The 19,470-nt window shown below is 31.9% G+C and overlaps 2 protein-coding genes across 3 annotated transcripts; both read left to right on the top strand.

The window, feature by feature from the left end:
* Window positions 1-1,089: 1,089 nt before the first annotated feature.
* LOC117177829 (splicing factor 1-like) lies at window positions 1,090-17,529 on the top strand. 2 transcript variants are annotated; one of them, XM_033368788.1, is made up of 10 exons: window positions 1,090-1,485; window positions 5,458-5,610; window positions 6,045-6,120; window positions 8,228-8,380; window positions 10,595-10,701; window positions 10,791-10,957; window positions 11,055-11,213; window positions 11,310-11,590; window positions 14,917-15,218; window positions 15,563-17,529. In XM_033368788.1, exons 1-10 carry the CDS (start codon window positions 1,341-1,343, stop codon window positions 15,877-15,879), a joined length of 1,860 nt encoding a protein of 619 aa, XP_033224679.1. In that variant the 5' UTR covers window positions 1,090-1,340; the 3' UTR covers window positions 15,880-17,529. The 2 variants fall into 2 exon arrangements, with proteins under 2 accessions (XP_033224679.1, XP_033224680.1); XM_033368789.1 differs by having other exon boundaries at window positions 1,341-1,485; window positions 14,917-15,203; window positions 15,563-15,879.
* Window positions 15,921-18,552, top strand: LOC117178610. The gene is made up of 3 exons (XM_033370034.1): window positions 15,921-15,928; window positions 18,123-18,390; window positions 18,463-18,552. The coding sequence occupies exons 1-3, from the start codon at window positions 15,921-15,923 to the stop codon at window positions 18,550-18,552; spliced, it is 366 nt and encodes a 121-aa protein (XP_033225925.1).
* Window positions 18,553-19,470: the final 918 nt, after the last annotated feature.

Below are 19,470 nucleotides of genomic sequence, written 5' to 3'. Positions count from 1 at the left end.
CACCCCGTTCTCGACCTTCCTAAAACTCCTGGCTCACGTAGTTTCTCAGGGGAGCAGGGAAACCGTTCAGGGGACTCTGACTGTTAACGTTTCGACCCCCCCCCCCCCCAATTCAGTCCAATGTTATTTGAAGGCAACCCCCGACACTGGACTTAAATCGAGAATTTGGTGTATTCCTGCATGAAGCAAGGCTCCTGAGAAATAATTTACATTTTTTTCGCGATTTTTCGGTCCAATAGGTGTCGAGATATCCAGCCGCAAATATATCGATTTTAGTTTAGGAAATGGTTAATTCTCTGCAAAATTGTATGAAACATAAGTTTGATTTTTCCATGAGCTTTCCCAATATAAATTTATACATTTGTTTGGCAATAAATAATTAAATTTTAGAAGTTAAAGCTTTAATTTCGAAAAAGCAATTTTTATATTTATAGTCGGGGGACGTTCAAAACATAAGTTACGCCTTTAGTGGGTGGAAGCAGATTGAGCAGTATGCTAATTTTAAACGTACGTACACTATACAAAAGGAATTACATAGCGGTGAGGGGGAGGGGTGACAGGAAAAAGGATTACGTATTTTTTAAATGGCCCTATATATAATTTCGTATGGACGTTAGTTGTAAAAAAGTCGGTAAAGTAAGAATTGGGCAAATATATGATATGGCCAAATGGCCCAAAAATAGTTCCAAGATGCTTTAAAATTGGTAAAATGATGTTAAAAATTAAATTTTGAATATTAAATCGACTTATTTCAAAGAATGAGAGAATTTTGTTTTTAGTTTTCACAAGTGAGCCTTATTTATTTTTAATTTCCTAACTATTTCAATTTGGAAATATATTATTTTGAACCTTTCAAAACGGAATTCTGAAATCTAAGCTATTTTAATTCTAAATTATACAATGATAAATAACTCGTTTTTGTAAATATAATCAAGAGGGTTCCTTCAATAAAATCTAATTTAATTTCGAATTAAATATTTCTATAAGATGCTTTATAAATTTACATATTTAAATTAGCGCGCCAACGCCAAGATCCTTTTTCACACATGCGCAGTTAGGTATCTCGCGAAGTCGCAAAATGGTTTCTGTTGATTGAGAGTGTCGTGTATCGTGTCCCAAATCTGTTCAAATACTTATCCGCCCACACAAAAAAGAAATTAAAACGCCGTTGTAGCTTATGGGAATCGACATTTCTGAACCGTGGAATTTTATTTGTTGGTTTTCCTTCTAATTCTGACGTTTCGGAGATTTTAATTTTTCAATAAAAGGTGTATTTGCTCCAAAAGGGCGAAGAGGTTTGGTTGAGAGAATTACGCGTGTCGTTGAAGAGCAACCACGCGATGAATCGAAATTTTACATCACTTTTGAATCCAACTTACTTGCAAAGTGCTCAAAATGCTGCTGCAGCAGCTGCTGCGGCCGCGGCTGCAGTATCCCAAGCTATTGCTAATGGAACTTCCCTTTCAAGAAAGCGCGAAGCAGATGGTAAGTTTCTGTTTTTATCGGTTTTATTCATCTGTCATCACTTAGCGGCGTTTTCACCATTTTGCGACATCATGAGTCACGCCTCAGAAAAAAAGACGTTTTCGCGCAAAAAGTGGTACAAATTTTCGCAGTTTTTAAACTTTTATGTGAAAGAATAAACCAATTTGAGGAAATGTACCAAGTTGTCACGTGACAAGCTTCATCCTAAACTAATAGCTCCAATTTATTTTCTAGATCAGAATTTTGTCGCTCTTTCTTCTACGCGTCTGTCTGGTATGAAACATCCTTCGATTTATTAGTTTATGATCATGTTCGTTAAAAATAATACGTCATGTGAAGTTATGAGTAGAAAAACTGCTCGAATCATATATGTACTTTAAAAAAACTAGTCATTTCTCATTTTCTCGCTTAACGTACACGTGTGTTTCATCTGTTGTATGCGAGATAAAAGAGAATAAGTATGTTTTAAAGGTCCGTTTATACATTAATTTGTTTACTATATGCTAATGCATTAAATCATGAACTTCAAATATTGATAATAATCGTCCCCAATTTCTTTCGTTATACTAAACGTTTTGTCTATTCGATCGTTCGAATAAACAGACAAGTGCTATTTTTACCTAATAATCATTATTCAGAAATAAAAATTATTCATTTGAATGTTAAGAATTTTAGGTATGACATCAAAAACTAAATCTACGCGAAGAGGAAGTAGGGTCTTTTACGCTCCATATTTTGCATAAATATTTTTTTTTCATTTATCCTATAAATAAATTCAGTTAATGAAATTGATACTTAAATTATCACAATTAAATACGTGGTTATTGAAAAAAACTGCAATTGAACAAAATTGTAATAAAATTATACAATGTTAAATTAACCTCCTTTATTTCTAAACAATTGTATAACAGAATAGGTTAAGATTGGAATGATGCCATGGTAACAAGATCCATAACTACATATTTGGTTTTAATTTTAAGAATTTAAAATTGCATACATTTGGACTTAGAATTTAAACGTTCAACATTTTGTTATTTCAAATTTAGATTGGTCAAAATTGTACAATTTTAAATGAAAATATTTTATGTCTGAATAATTTTATAACATAGAAGATTAAAATTGGACATATGTCCTGATAATGAAATTAAAAACTATTTGGTTTTTGTTTAATGATTCAAAGTTGAGTAAATTTGGATCAAGAGTTAAAATATTTTTGTGCTTGTAGTTTTGAACGTTCAAATGAACGAAAAATTTTATTTAATACTTCTGAACCAGAAACAGTGCAAAACTGTGTTTCATTATATTGAAAGTAGTGCAATTATAAAATAAGCAGATCATGCATGTATTATATTAATTTACAATGAATTCAGTTTAAAAATTATTATTTTAGCTAATGCCTAATGGAGAATACTTCGCGTCATCTTACAGTTTGATTTTTCGCTCCGCCTAATGTCAACTTTAATAATTGAAAATTGAACTACGTATGAAATAAATTGGCCTTTTTAATTGGGTAAGGTTTATTATTGAGCAAACGGTACAAATAAGAAAGATATTTTATGAAATCACGTTTAAAATGATCCTAGAAAAAAAAACAGCTGAAACTTTTTGCATTTTTTAATGACAATTTCACCAATGGAACTGTAAAAAGCCCCATTTCATGAATAATGTAATTCATATTTTAATAATAAGTCATTTTTAACCGAAAAAGATAATATTTTAACAAGATTGTTGCATTTTCAAACAAGAAGATTAATTTTTAACTAGCAGGATGAATTTGAAACAAAGACACATGAAATTTCGATCAAATAGTTGAATTTTTATCTAAAAAAGATAAATTTTCCACCAAGAGTAAAGTAGTTTAATTTTCAGTTTTAAAAATTCATTTTTTACCGGAGACAAAACTAAGCTTCAACCAAATAGTTAAAATCTCAGAGATGAATGTTCAACTAAAATTATGTACAAAAAAATGAATTCTTAACAAAGTATGTAGTTCGACTTTTAACCAAATAGTTTCATTTTTCTCCCAAAAAGATAGATTCTCAAAGAAACCTGTAATAGTTGATATGTTAACAATATAGTTGAATTTAATGAAGAAAGACCAAACAGTTGCATTTCTGAGCAAAAAAATGAATATTTTAAAGTAGAAAAGAAATGATTAAATTCTCTACAAAATAGTTGAGTTTCAAGCCGAAAATGTGATTTTACTACCCAAAAAGACGACTTTTTAGCAACATTTTTTTATTTTCAAAACATAATCAAGTATATTATTGTTGTTTTATCCTGAAAGTCCAGTTTCATTTTTTAAAGAATATACAATACGGTTTTATTTAATTTTATACAAATTCAAAACTGAAAAAACTTGAAAAATAAAAACCTTATATACTACAATCAAAACGAAAATATAGTTTTTACAGCACTAGTACTGCGTAGGAATAGTTTTACGAAGTCACTTCACGTTGAAAGAGATGTTTCTTTCTTTTTTTTTTACGTTCTCATCTTAATGAGAAGGTATTGGTTTTATGTAAAATTTAACTTTGTCGGTTTTCATCAAATTTCCACGTTTTGAGGCCCACTGGGTCAGAAAAACAATTTTTACGAATGTGTTTCTCTATCTGTCTGTCTCTAGTCTGTATTCTGTAGGTACGATCACTTTCGAAAAATTGATCAGATTAGATTCTGCTTTGGCACACTTTTTTAAGGCTTAAAAAGAAAGTGAGCGCGTTTTCAAAATGTTTGAAACCAAATTTTGTCTAGATTTCAAAATTCTATGAACGGTTATTCATTGTACTTAAAAACTCAATCAATTTTTCCCTATGACTTTTTTCTATAGAAAGAAAATTATCAGAGTTAGAGCATTGTGAAAATCCAAAAAAATAAACTAAAATTAACATTTTATATTTAAAAAAGTCAAGAAAAGAAAAACGCTTATTTTTCAAAGTCCTACAAGATTATTATAATAACTTTTTTAATTTGTTCGAAAAGTCGAAAAAAGTACCAAAAAATAAAAAAATAAAATTTTTTGGATTAACGACACAAGCAAAGAAAAAAATGAGACAAAACTTGTTTATCCAAAAAAGAGCTATAATTTTTTATAGGACACGTAGTTTTTGCTTTATTCGTAAAAAATAATATTCAAAATAAAAATATTAATTTTTTGTTTAAAACGACACAAGTACGAACTGTAAATAACATACAACAGTTGTTCCTGTGTTAGATCCTATGCAAATGCGCAGTAGTTTTTCTTTAATCATAAAAAACAAGATTAAAAATAAATAAAAAACGATAAAAACAAGGAAATAAGAATTAGTACGATTCAATTTGTATGCATGTTATGAATTGTAATGATATAAATTTATTGAAATGATACATGTTTCAGCGCAACTTAGAATACAATTTAAAGCAAAATGATATACAAATATAAAAAAAATCATGATAAATATCATTTGGTCTTTATTTTACAATTTTTTAACAAGCAATCCCAGGCAAAGTTACATAAAAAAATGTATTATATTTGATATAAAAGTATTGTGTATAATGTAGAAACAAAAGAGATTTCAAAATTACAATTGTTGATCCGTTGACCTTTGATTTTAAAAGGTCTGTGCACAAATGCGGGAGAAATGCAAAGATCGAGCGAGGAGTGCGAGATTCATCAGTCGCGCGCCGTAGGTGCCCTTAAACTCTCGAGCTAAGCTCTTTTAATAAAAGAGATTTCACGATCAAAAAATTACAGTAGTGAAAGTTTTGAGACTTAATTTTAAAAGGTTTGGGCAAGAATGTGCAAAAATATAAAGACCGAGCTCGTAGCACGAGATAAATGTACAATCGAGCACGAAGCGCGAGAACCAAAAGGCGCGCGATGACAATGTGCCCGCTATGCGGGCACATTTTTTTGTTTGTTTGTAAAAATAAAAAAAAACCCTGGAAGATTCTAAGTAAAGTAAGAAAGTAACGTAAATATTGTTTTCTCAGGCGATAGCAAGCACGATAAAGAATCGAAGGAAGATCGGAGGAAGCGAAGAAAGTCAAGGTGGGGAGGTAGCGAACATGACAAAACTTTTATTCCCGGAATGCCAACAGTTTTACCAACGAATCTCACCCCGGATCAGGAGAAGGCATACCTCTGTAAGTAGAACTCTATTATGATTCCCTAACTTTTAAATTAAACCATAAGCTCTTTACTTCTCACAAGGCAGGGTGTATCATTTATTAATTTTATTTATGTGTATAATTTATTAAAATCCGATTCATAGAGTAGATGACAATAAAGATGTAAGTATGTATTTCTAGTTTCTAATTTTAAAAAGCGATGGCCGCCAAAGGTAAGAAAAGTGATCGTTTGAACGATCTAAAATTGTAATATAGAAGAAAATTCTTTAGATTTTTCCGGAAATTTTAAGCTCGTTCTTGAAAGCATTAATAATTTTTTCTTTAATTTCGCTACTCTCGAATAGGAAAAAAAAACAGAAACTTATATTGTTTACAATGTATACTACTATAACAAATTGGCATCATCTAACTGTTGGGGTTTCCGCCCCCTCTAACCCGTTGGTTTACAGTTCAGCTGCAGATTGAGGAAATCAGCAGGAAACTACGCACCGGAGATCTTGGAATACCACTTAACCCCGAGGAAAGGTTTGAACGAAACTTACGTACCAAAAATGACTAAACATATCCACAAATTCTACCTATCCACTGACCATTCAGCAGTCCTCAGCTCAAGGGCTTAAGATTTCTAAATGGCTACGTCTAACTTAGTGGAATACCGATGATCTGAATGAGGCGGCTTTTATCCAAGCCGTTCCACATCACAGAAGCTGAATTTTGATAATATTGGTTTGACCTAATCAATTTCTTTTACTAATTCACATTCGTTAATCACTGCTACTCAGTTCTGAGCTTAAATCAAGATATAGCAAGTTTAAAAGGCGCTACATTGATAGGGTCATTTTTATTAGGGAAGTTAAAAATAAAGAATAGCAGTGTTTGACAAGCGATAGCTGTTTCTGCCCTAATGTTGATCACAGTAGAGTTTTTTCTAACAAACTCGCGCGAGCTTAAGAAAAAAACAAGACCAAGATGGTTTTTAAACTTGGCGTTTAAATGGAGAGAAGTTTATGGTGAGGCTTGGCAAGCTTGACTTCATTTGTCCCGAGCGACATCAGCTCTCAAAATAATTTTCCAATTTCGAACATGTTTCGAGCCACAAACTAAAAAGAAGTAGGCATACAATATTTTCAGTTCTATTTCAACTGTAAATTATCCTGATTCTGTAATATCGGCTACACTTTCGTCGCCCCTAGGCAGAACTCATCACCCTCCCACTAATGATAAATTTACCGCGCATAATTACAGGGGAATAGATTAAATCCTAATACTAATCTTATTGCTGTGTAGATTCGATCTAACGTTACTTTCAGGTACTTCTTGAAACGATCTTTGATAATGTCACTTTAATGAAACGATTTACTCCAATAGGTTTAACCCGTTCAGTTTTAGCTGGACTCTATTCTGTACCGTTGTGTTTTATTTAGCATTATATACAGATATTATTGACTAATCAAAAGAAATTATTGTTTCCTAATAATCACAGGGTTTATCTCTTAGCAGCTGTCATCATTCCCAATTCTACCGTGTACAAATGTGCAGCCATCGAGTGGTTACCTTCAATAAATTAATAAATAAATAAATTACTCTGTGCTTTACAGCAGAAGCGATTTGTTACTTTGTGATACAAAGGCAATGTTTGAAAGTAACAACCTCCATTTTCAGAATTGGTTTTCACAAGCACAGAGATATACTCTTACGTGGCCGTGATATAAATATTATTTTCAAAAAGACACAGGCACCCCAAATCATAGATAATTAGACGTTAATAACTAATCATTATTATTAATCAGACGTTAATAATTACTATTTTCCGTACAAATAAATATGCTGCTCTTATAAGGAACCAATAACTGCTTCTATTTTCCATTCTTAACGTGACTCGATTCAGTATTTCAGTTTTCCATATCGCTTATAAGAAAAGTAGAAGGAATTGATTCAACAGCAATTAAAAGTGTTGAATACTGTTTGGTTATACACATAAATATTAGTTTTTTATTTGAACATAATTTCTTTCCCAATCTAGTCCTTGAACGCGCAAAAGATCCAATTTGATAAACTTGATCGAATTACACTGGGAAACCCATTCAAGTAACTCCCATTTAAATCTTTCCTAGAATTCGAATCCTCGGCATTTTGGTAATGCGGGGACCATGGGACTGAGAGAAAGAGACGTTGCTCAGTCATGCGTGCAAACAGTATGAGGACAGTACTCGTAGCGCTTTAGTTGCGTCAGCTGTTAGCATGCGTCCAAATCCAACAGAAATGATCCATGCCGTCCTGAATGTTCACGTTCGGAACGAGCCAATTTTGTGTTCGATTTAAGCGAAGGCCATTCAGGACCATGTTCGAAACTGCACTTAAATGGGGATTCCCAGTGTATACAATTTCGATACTGAGCTTTTTTTAGAGTTTGGTGATTTATTTTCTGACTGTAGAATTGGCAAAAATGTTTATAGGAAGGTTTATAATCTAATTTCTGTTGAATAAATTTTGTTATCTTTTGGGAGGATATTTTTAATTGTTTTGCCAACTCTGCTGTCGAATCACAGACATTATAGAATCAGGTTGCTTGTACGCTAGTAACATCTTTGTGCTAGCGGCTTATCGTAATACTCGTATATTTTTTTTTCAGATCACCATCTCCTGAGCCGATATACAGTAGTGATGGCAAACGGTTAAACACGAGAGAATATCGCACAAGACGTAAACTGGAAGAAGAGCGTCATAATCTTATCCAGAACATATTGAAAATCAATCCAGACTTTAAGCCTCCACCAGATTACAAGTAAGTTTAGTTTTAATTTACTTTGGCAAAGGTTCCAATTAGTGAATTAAGAAAAAATCATCTTTTTAAATTTGGGTTACATTAATGTTCAGAATTATAGATAGGTCTCTGGTAACTTGATTTAAAATATATTTGTACATTCGAACTGTTTAGAATTTTAGGTATCAATTTTTTAATTTTTATAATTTTATTACTCTATACTTCAAATATGCATCAAAAAGCAAAGAAGTTATTAATTTAATTGATTTATAGAACGTTATAGTTTAAAACAAATTATTTAAGTTTGTAGTAGTTTTAAAGTTCTTCTATTTTTTGAGTATTAAATGTTTAATATGATTGAGATTTAATATGATATTTTTTATGAAGGATTTACGATTTCCAAATAGTTTTTCATTTTTAATACTAGTTTACAGATGCCAGGTTTCTAGATGAGATCCAGTTGAAAATGTAACGTCTTTTAATTCTGGAAACAATTTTCAAATCAGTATTTTCCATTAGGTTTCTGTTAATTTTAATAAACTTTATTTTGAGCAAGGATCCGAACGAAATTAAGGGGCATTTTTGGATATTTGCCAATTATTTCGATAAATTAAAAAAAATTTGGCAAAAAAACTAAGCTTAGTCTAAAAAATTATAAAAGTATAATGAGCCTACGAAGGCACAATGTCAAAATTATGCGTTATACGTATTTTATATAAAAAAAGACGAAAAGGAACGTAACGAAACATTCGTTACGTTCCTTTTTGTTTCTTTCTACATAAAACTTTGACGAAACACAAATTTGACAATGTGTCTCCGTAGCTGCATTATTTTTTAGTGACTTTTTATACTTAGCATTATTTTCAGGTAAATTATGTGGAATTTTAACAATTAATTGGAAAATATCTGAAAATGCCCCTTAATTTCGTTCGAATCCCTGATTTTAAGTTGTTTTTTTTTGTATTCTAATAATGTTTGATTCATTTTCAAAAACGTCCGATTCATACTTTATAAGCTGTTCTTCATTTAAAATACCTAAAAATTAATAGATTCACAATTAAACGCTTTTAATAAATTTTAAATTATGTTCAAATATTTGTTTTTGTCTCAACACTTCCATTTTTAACGCACTCAAATGAAATTGAATAATGAAAAAGAGAAAGTGAGCAAATATAAATAAAATATTTATAACTATACAATTAGAAACTGAATTTCCCGAAATATAAAGCCTTGAATCGTTAAAATTTCAGGCCTAAATTTAAATCATGAAAGTTAAAACTTTAATTATGTATTTAACAAAATTGTATATGATAGTTTAAAATTAAATCAAAACTTGAAATGATTTCCAATAATTTAAAACAAAATCAAGACTTTTTAAAGGTTTGAATACCATAAGAAATTGTCCTTGATATTCCTGGGAAAATTATTTTTAATTTGAAAAAAATTTAAGATAATATTTGAAATTACTTAAAATACAAAGAAATAACTTCTAATTTAAAAAGTTCTCAGTTATAAACAAATAGATTGTTCAATGTGTATTGTTTCTAGCTTAAAATTGCTTTAAATGATATAATTTTGCAAATTAAAAAATAGATTGATTCATTCTAATGTTTATACGTTTTTTTTTATTTGAATGTGAAATAAAGTGTTAATAGCTTCCATAATTGCATTAAATCGTGAAGAATTTTTACGAATCGAGAAATGATCGCGGATTTTTTTTTGTTATAAAAATGGCCACCCTATAATTGCCAAGTCTCCAATAATATCTTTTAATTTTATATCTAAACTCGATGTTTTTATTACTTTTTTAATTAGGAGTAATTAAGAAAATTAATGTCAAACTAGAATGCTATTAAAAATTGTCTAATCTAACAAAAAATTATAATTAATATTCTTTTTGTATGTAGCATTTGAATTTCAAAAGTTTTATATAGCTTTGTTCAAGTTTAAAATACTTCAGATTAAAAAAGCTATTTGAAATTAGAATCAGCGAAGCTTTTAAAATTTGTAAAATTTTAAGTTTAAAATATGATGAATTATTGAGTTAAAATGCAATATTTTTTTAAAGTTAACCAATTAATTATGATTGCCTTTCTATTGAAAGTTGCAAAATTTGTGTAACCCTGATTAAAAATCGATAGTCTCATAATTCCGACCGTATTACAAATTTGAAGCAACTAAATTGATCACTATTTTTTTGTAAATTACTAATTTCATTCTCGTTGAATATTGCAGGCCTCCGATTATACGCGTGCACGATAAGGTAATGATTCCTCAAGAAGAACATCCAGACATCAATTTCGTCGGTTTGTTGATTGGACCACGCGGAAATACTCTGAAATGTACGCATAATTATTTTAATTTAAACACTCGACTCTTTCTCTAAATCAAACTTTACATTAAGCATTGATTTTGTTTCCTTCTTTTTCAGCAATGGAGAAGGAAACTGGTGCCAAAATCATAATTCGTGGAAAGGGAAGTGTAAAAGAGGGCAAGGTTGGCAGAAAGGACGGACAACCTTTGCCGGGTGAAGATGAACCTCTGCACGCATACATTACTGCGAATAATTTAGACGCCGTAAAGAAAGCAGTAGAAAGAGTAAGAACGTTTTTCTTTAATTTATTAAAATATGCGATAAAATCAACTATTATATCTTCTTTCATTTCAATTTCAACGAATAAATTATTTTCTACAGATTCACGAAATTATTCGACAAGGCGTGGAAGTTCCTGAAGGTCAAAATGACTTGCGACGTAATCAGTTGAGAGAATTGGCCCTACTGAATGGAACTTTACGAGAAAATGATGGACCGCGCTGCACAAACTGTGGCGCTTCCGATCACAAATCATGGCTGGTAGGAACTAATTTTCTATCAATCAATAATTCTATATTTAAACTTTAGATTCGCTGACAATCCAATTGATAATGCATTTAATTTTATTATCTACAGTGTCCTGATAAACCAAACGTCACCAACAACATTGTTTGCTCAAGTTGCGGAGGTGCCGGTCATATTGCGAGGGATTGTAGATCCAAAAGACCAGGTATGGGAGGACCTGCTGCTGCGGGAATGGGAGGAATGGGACAAGCCGGAGACAAAGCAAAAATTGATGAGGAATATATGTCACTAATGGCTGAATTGGGAGAAGGTCCTCCTCCAGATAGATCCAAAACTGCCCAGAGGCAAAACAATACTGTTCCGAGTACCAACTATCCTGGCCTCTTTGATCGGTATGTATTTTCTTTTTATTGGCAGGCCTCCAGCACTATTTGCTACTACATATTTTGAAAAAATTACACTGAAGACACTATTTTCTCACATTTTTCTGCTAATGACACTATTTCTTTATTTTTTCTTTGAAAATATTTTTTAAATTCGTTAATTGGCTAAAATTGTATGCCCGCCATCTCAACGAATCACAGCATACTCCTATCATATTTAAATTTTTCAACCAAGTTTTTGTTGTGAATTTATTTAGGGTTCTTCCAAAAATAACGTTAAAAAATTTGGTCCCGGGTCGTAAAATCTGACGTAGTAGCTTAAATTTCAACGAAAAGTTGTATTTTCAACGAAAAAAGATAAATTATAAAAAAAAGTTGTAGTTGATATTTTAACTAAGGAAAGATTGGCATTTAAAATAAAAAAAAAACAGCTGAATTATACCATAAAGCACGAATTTCCCACAAAATATTTGAATCCCTCACCAAAATAGATTAATTGTCAACCAAGTAGTAAAATTTTAGACCAAAAAGATAACAATCGTGTGCAAAACTATGAATCTTGCCGACGTTTTGTGAACACCGTAGTTCACTTTTTCAGGGATAACTTGATACTGAGGTGTCAGCTTATGTTTTTCTTATATATACTCTCTACGATGCCTGTGATTAGTTAGAACGCCTCACCCTGGAAACTGGTAGGGAAAAGACCAATTTTTAACAAAATACATAAACTTTCAACTAAGAAGATTAATTTTCAACAAATTACATTAATTTCCTATTGAAAAGTTTAAACAATGGATTTCATGTTAGTCCAAATTTACACTGTCGTGCAAAAGTTTTGGGACACCCCTTTTTTATGACTGTATAAATTCTCTTAATTTTAATTATTCCAGAGCTAAAAAATTTTCTCTTTAAAAGGTCGATTGCTTTCGAAATTCTGTATAAAATAAGCCCAGGGTAAAGCCAATTTATCTAGTCAATGTTTTATTAAATTTTCAATAAATTACGAAATATAACATTTTTCAATGTTCTTGGGCTCATTTTAAAGCTATATATGAAGTTAATTAATGTAAATATTGAGGAAATTACATGGAAACTTTATGCTTATATGTTTCATATATTTCACAAAAATAGTTTTGTTACCAAAAAGTAATATTGCAATTTTTCCAACTTTTTTGTTACAACTTAGAGTTCTTGCAAATCAAACAGGCAATTTATACTCATAAGTTGTTGTGATACGGTGAAAAAAAAACTTCAAAATGAGCATAAGAACATTGAAAAATGTTGACTATTTTGGAAGTTATTGAAAATTTAAAAAAAAACATTGAAATTTACACTATTTTTGCAATATCTACTTAAAAACTAGACAGATTGGCTTCACCCTGGGCTTATATTATACAGAATTTCTAAAAAAATCAACCTTTTAAAGATGCATTTTTTTAGCTCTTGTATAATTAAAATTAAGAGAATTTATTCAGTCATAAAAATAGGGGTGGCCTAAAACTTTTGTACGGCAGTGTAACTCAATTAATTTTTAATGCATATTGTTTCTTTCTAAGCATTTTAACTAATTACTTGGATTAATTGTTAACCAACATCGAAATAGGTAAATTTTAAATATAAGATGATTTATTTTCAATGAAAAAAAGAAAATAATTTGGTACAAAATATTGTAATTTTGTACTAAATAGATGAGTTTTCAAGCCAAAAAAGCGATTTTCTACAAAATAGTTGAATTTTCAATCAATCAGTTGAATTATCACCAAAGTAGGTTAATTTTCAGTTAAAGAATTAATTTTTAAACAAATGAATAAACGATTTTCAAACTAAAATTCTGAATTTTCAACTCCAAGAAATAAATAATTTTTAAGAAAGTAGATCAATTTTAAACAAGGTGTTGAATTTTTATCTTCAAAATGAATTTTCAGCCACAAAAGCAATGGTTGATATTTGAACAAAAAAAGGGTTTAATTTAAAATAAGAAACAGTTGGATTTAGCCAATAAAAACAAATTTTCAACAAAATACTTAAATACTCAACTAAAATAGATTAATTTTTAACCAAACAGTTACATTTTTAACCGGAAAATTATTTCTTTACTAAAAGAGAAGAATTTTCAACCAAGAAGTAAGTAAGAAAGTTAACGTCGAACTGAAGCAGATTATTCTGTTCGTGAGAAAACCACTATATTTTGTTCAGTCAAAAGTATCAATAATCGGCTTTTTGAGAATATCTCCTCAGGGATGTGTTCTATCACAAAAGTTGTTATATGATTTTTAGAGAATTAAATTACCTTTCGAACGAGTTTCGTGGCTTTAAAAAATACCTATTGGTTACGGAGATAGATCGCATATAGTAGGCTATAAATATCGAAAATCGATTTTCGGGAATATCTCCTAAACGATGTATCTTATAACTAAATTACTTCACATATGAATTGTAGAATACTTAATTACCTTTAAAATGTGCCTTATGACTTTAACAAATATTTATTTGTTACTGAAATAGAGCGCATATTAGTGAATACAATCAGTGAAAATATCGGTTTTTCCTAGATACCTCCTTAGGAATGTATTTTATCCATAATATGATTATCGGTGTTGGTAGAAGACTCAATTACCTTTAAAATGAGCTCTTGATCATTCGAAAATGTGCGATAGCCATCGAGATAGAGCGCCTCTACGTGCACACTTTCCGTTCATTTTTTACGAAAATCGTTGAAACTCAGTTTTTCAAACATTTCTCATGTCTGGAGGTCCTAAAAAAAGTCGGATCGAAATCTGAAAAAGTTTAATTAAAATTTTTCATCAATATAAAGTAAATTTTCCGTCTTACACTTTTTGATTTCGGACTATACCATTTTTAATTCGGCCTACACGTAAGTTTAATACTTGAAAAATTTTATGAAACTGTTGACACTACTTTTCTAAATTTGTGACACTATTTAAAATATTTTTGATCTCTAAAGTGAGTCCGAGGCCTGAATTGGATAAGAAAACAATTCACCGTGTCCAAAGGGGTTGTGCGGCGCCGAAAAAAATATGGTTGCTATGAGATTTGCATAAGATACATATAGAGTAGTAGCTATAATTTAAAAAGAAAGTGTTGCAAGTTTAGAAAATGTTTTTTTTTTTATTCACAGTAATACACGTGAATTTATCTTGCACTGTGTATAAAAACGGACAATCTTTAAGTTGGACTTAATGTTTTTGCGTGTGTTTGATATGGTAATGTATATTTAAAGCGCTATTGTTTAGGAGCCCTTTACTACATAATATCTAATTTTTTTAAATTAAATTTATTCTCCCTGAATAATTATATTGTAATTCATATTTTAGACAACAGGCACCGCGAGCTTTGATGGCAGCACCAGCTCATCCTCCACCACAAATGATGCAGGGCGGTCCTATGATGCCTCCTCCAGGAATGGCTCCTCCACCATGGTCTCAAGGCGATATAAATAATATGAACAACATGAATAATATGAACAATATGAATGGGATGAATATGCAGTGGCAACCTCCAGTTGGCATGCCTCCACCACCAGGCGTCATGCAGCCACCTCCGCCGCCCCCTGGGTCTAACAATCAAGCAAACATTCCACCTCTCATGCCTTGGATGGCAGGTACGCTTTACAACTGTATGTCCTTTTTATTTAAATCATTTGCCTTCATTTTAGTTTCTTTTCTTTATTTTAAGCATAAATTTTTATTGAATAATTGTTCTTGCTCTATAATATTTCAAAAAATATGTCTAAATTCACTAAACAGTCCTATTAATTCTGTAAATGTTTGAAGAAAATACACAGAGAAAAAATGGAAAGGAAATGGACGCAAAATTCTAGATGTCGCTGTCTTATATTTGAATAACAATCATGTTAACCCCAAACATTTAGAGGTTGCTGGCAAACATTTATTTATCTGCGTGTAACATTCAAACAATTAATTAAGAGAAAATGGCATTTAAAAAATATTTCTACTGCAGCAAACTTTCAACAACCTGGAAACAATCAGCCCCCGCCGCCAGGTCAAATGCCGTCCACTCAGATCCCACCTCCAGGGATGGGCATTCCACCCTGGCAACAAAACCAGCAGCAACCAATGCGACCTCCTCCGCCAGGAACGGCCCCTCCACCAGGTTACCCAACTTGGCAGCATCAGCAAATGCAGGGTTGGCCACCTGCTGCTCCAGTTCCACCTCCACCACAGCAGCAGCCAACTCCTGGACCACCCGGTATCGATCTAAACTCTTTGCCTACTTTACTCGCCCAACCTCCACCTCCGCCACCCCCGACCAGTTAGTCTGTTTGAGAATCTAATTTAAAAAGAAAAACCCTAAAACAATGGGCGAGTAAGTAACGAAGAGAGAGAGAGAGAGAGAGAGAGAGAGAAATAAGGAAAGAATGGCCTATGTTGCCTAAAGAGTCAGTCTTGATGTTCAGGTACCTTCTGAAAGATGGTAATGATTAGGTAAAGAAACTAGACGCATATTTAGAGTAGGCAAGAATTACTGTGACATTACTTTTTAATTTCTCCTTGTCATTTCGACCATGATCTTTATTATCACACCTTTCAGCCTGTTATCCTGCAATCGATGCACGTTTCGCAATTTGTAGTTTTAGTACAAAAAAAATATTGATCCCTCTCCAGAGAAAGTAAACACAGCAAGTTTAATCAAGTTTATTTAGACAATAAAGTGAATTGTTAAATAGTAAAATCAGTCTCGAAATTCTTTATTGCATTTTTATAAACTGCGCATCAACTTTTGACTGGTTTAAATAACTGGAAATGATTTTTAAAAAATCTTTTAAAACGGCCAGTTTTCTTGGCTTAATTGTGAATTTATGACGCTCCACGAAATGGAATTTTATCGATTAAGGCCTTGGTACAACTTAACAGGATTGAAGGCCAGTTTAATAAAAAAAATCCATTTTTATAGTATAAATAAGCAATAGAGTCTCACGCATATTATATGACTTTTTCGCCTGCACTCTTAATTTTAATATGCTTTCATTGATGTTCATTTATTCTTTGTATTTAGGTAGCGAGACTTAATCTCTAAAACGAATAATTGAAAACAGTGTTTTAAAAGATTTTGTTCTGAATTATAGGTAATGCCAGTCGTGGTCTCAAGTCGATCTATATTTTGTTGCACGTGTTGGTAAGATTGTAATATTTATCATTCTTGAGGATATATTACATACAGTTTCCACCAAAAATAACTTGTCTTGTGTTTCTACTGGAAATTCGAAATGTAGTTTTTTAATATTGTAAAAAAATATTTTTTGTAATACATGCACGGAAGGTTCGATTTTCGATACAGTTGCCGATTATTGAATCGTTCGATAAATTGTCTTTTCTTAATCGCTGCTTTAAAGGAAATACTTTCCAGTTCTGTCCGAATCCCGGATTCAGACCGGAAAGTTTCGAGAAACTAAACTATAAACTACATTTTTACTTTGCGAATTACGTAAATATGTAATTTTCAGCGTTGCTTCTCGGAACTTTCCGGCTCAAATGGCAACATAACCCCACAATTGGCATTAGCTTTATGGTTTTTTGTCTATTGTTCTTCAAATCAAACATTCCCTGCATTTGTTATAAAATAGAGAAAAAAAGTGAAACCGAAGCGGAAAGTGCAGTTTTGACTCTGTTATATTGCATCACTCGTCAAGGACTGCCTACTATCCGCCCGTGTCACACAATATACTAATTTCCGTATCATGTAGGGTTGCCATAGGGCCTGATATTTATTCTGAAATAGAGGACAACGGTTTACACGTGGGGAAAAATGGGGAGGAGAAAAGCTGACAGATCGGAAAAAAGCTGGTAACCCTATCATGTAATAATTATTAGTATTAACTTGTGAAAGATTAGGTTGAAAAAAAGTTTATTCTAGACTCTTTATGTAATATGTACGTTTATTATTAGATAATAAAGGTAATGCGAAAATTTTTATGACTTTACTATTCTTACCGGTTCCAGTCGTCACTTAAGCCACGTCAAATCATTACCATTGTATTAAGAAACTGTATACTACCTTGATCAAAAAGTTCCCGGAATTTATTATTAAAATTAAAAATATAAGTTTATTCTTGAATATTGATGTGGTCCCCTTCAAAGTAATTCCCATCGACTGCCACGCGCTTATGCCAGCGCTTGATCCAGCTCTCAAAACATTTTTGATACTCTATTTTCGGTATGCCCATCAGTGCCGTTTTCGATTTTTGTATTCTCTCCGGTCGGCTGCTAAAACGCGTTCCGCGTAGTGGTTTTTCAGTCGATCGAACAAAAAAAAGTCACAGGGAGCTAAATCTGTCGAATTTTATGGCTGAGGAATTGTATTAGTTGAGTTTTTGTTGAAAAACTCACGGATAATGATGGCATTGTGCGACGGTGCATTGCAAAAATCGAAATTCGCAAAAAAACAGATGCACTCAAAATTGCGTTACATTTACAAATGTTCTGGTGCCGCATGCTTCATCTTGGCAAAAATTAAACACTCGTGGCATATAAATAATCGTTATTTCATTTGAAAAAGTTAGTTACCTATATCAACTTTCTGATAAGTTCACTCAGTTTGTCTCAAACCTCGCCAAACTCAGTTTTCAACTCAAATCTGAACTGTTTATCGGCTGTGTCTCTCAACTTTACACACTTCATCAAGTTCTTCAAGAAATCTTGGGAACTTTATCACCTTCCTTTAACTCATCAAGGGATGCCCTCGCTTGGTTTCTCAAGACACCGTCTGGAGAGCACCTATCCATTTGGACTGAAGACGCCATTTTTGTTTTAATTTCATTAATTTTGAAGGTAAGTTTTGCTTCCTTATTACCTTTTCCTGAATTCTCTTTACATCTCTTGTTTTTCCTTCTGTTCTTACAGTCTGATTCTTGTTACAAGAATAATAATTCGAGGGATGATTCTGTGTCCATGTCGTCGAGTTCCGTGGAAATTCCAGACTTGATGTCTTGAAATAGACCATTCGAGAATCAAACATCTCAAGTCAAATCATTTCCTAACTCTACTCATATTTATTTGTGTTAGTAAATATAAAACATAATTATTATGTGTGCAATATAATAAAGGATTACCACTGATTCAGTTTGGCCTTTCCTGTCCCCTTTTCTAGAGCCTTCAGCTCTGTAGATGATTCAGGAGAGTTTTCAATTTAAAATATATTTGTGTAGGCCTGTTCGAGCCTTAGAATGTAACACCTGTAAGATAAAAAATCTGCCCGATGCGTGGGTACATTCGGATCGCGACTGTTGGTTCTCGCAAACCTCAAATTAAAGGCCAAAGCATCAACAACTGTAATTTGGTGATTGGTACTAATTTTATTTTTAATTGTTACTTCTTTCCTTATTTTGCATTAAATTTTTTTCTTGGCTACACTGAAAAATGTATATCATTTCAATAAATGTATATTATTACAACTTATAATATTCATTGGTATTGAAACAAAAGTATTTTCATTCTCCTATTTCTATCATTTAAAAACATGCTCCTATAGGCACATGCTCCTAGCGCGCTGCGCGCGTGGCTCCCAAGTTTGAGCGCGACTGTTTATTCTTATGCTCGGTCTTTGTATATTCCTTAACACTTGTGCACAGATATTTTAAAGGAAAGTTGATGGGTCGACCACTCCGATATTCCTCGTACACTCACTAAATAATCCCATATATTCTTTCAATATTCCCAGACATTCTTTATATTCCCAAATATTCTTGATATTCTTTACATTCTCAAATATTTTCTCATATTCCAACGTAGTATTCCCTTATATTCCGAATTATTCTTAAAGATAATGGCTGTTTACTTCAAGAAAATTTTCTGACGATCAACACTTACATGTGCATTGAAATAAATGGCCGTGCACTCAATCAAGTCATT

Source organism: Belonocnema kinseyi, chromosome 8 (assembly GCF_010883055.1).
Source record: "Belonocnema kinseyi isolate 2016_QV_RU_SX_M_011 chromosome 8, B_treatae_v1, whole genome shotgun sequence".
NCBI classification, from domain to species: domain Eukaryota; kingdom Metazoa; phylum Arthropoda; class Insecta; order Hymenoptera; family Cynipidae; genus Belonocnema; species Belonocnema kinseyi.
This window is presented reverse-complemented; position numbering and strand designations above follow the sequence as displayed.

Excerpts from the sequence above, each read along its gene's own strand:
- LOC117177829 (XM_033368788.1), top strand. The coding sequence starts at position 1,341 with ATGAATCGAAATTTTACATCACTTTTGAATCCAACTTACTTGCAAAGT. Across the intron at positions 5,611-6,044 it reads TCAGGAGAAGGCATACCTCT|TTCAGCTGCAGATTGAGGAA; the intron begins GTAAGTAGAACT and ends GTTGGTTTACAG. Across the intron at positions 8,381-10,594 it reads AAGCCTCCACCAGATTACAA|GCCTCCGATTATACGCGTGC; the intron begins GTAAGTTTAGTT and ends TGAATATTGCAG.
- LOC117178610 (XM_033370034.1), top strand. Across the intron at positions 18,391-18,462 it reads TAATTTCATTAATTTTGAAG|TCTGATTCTTGTTACAAGAA; the intron begins GTAAGTTTTGCT and ends CTGTTCTTACAG.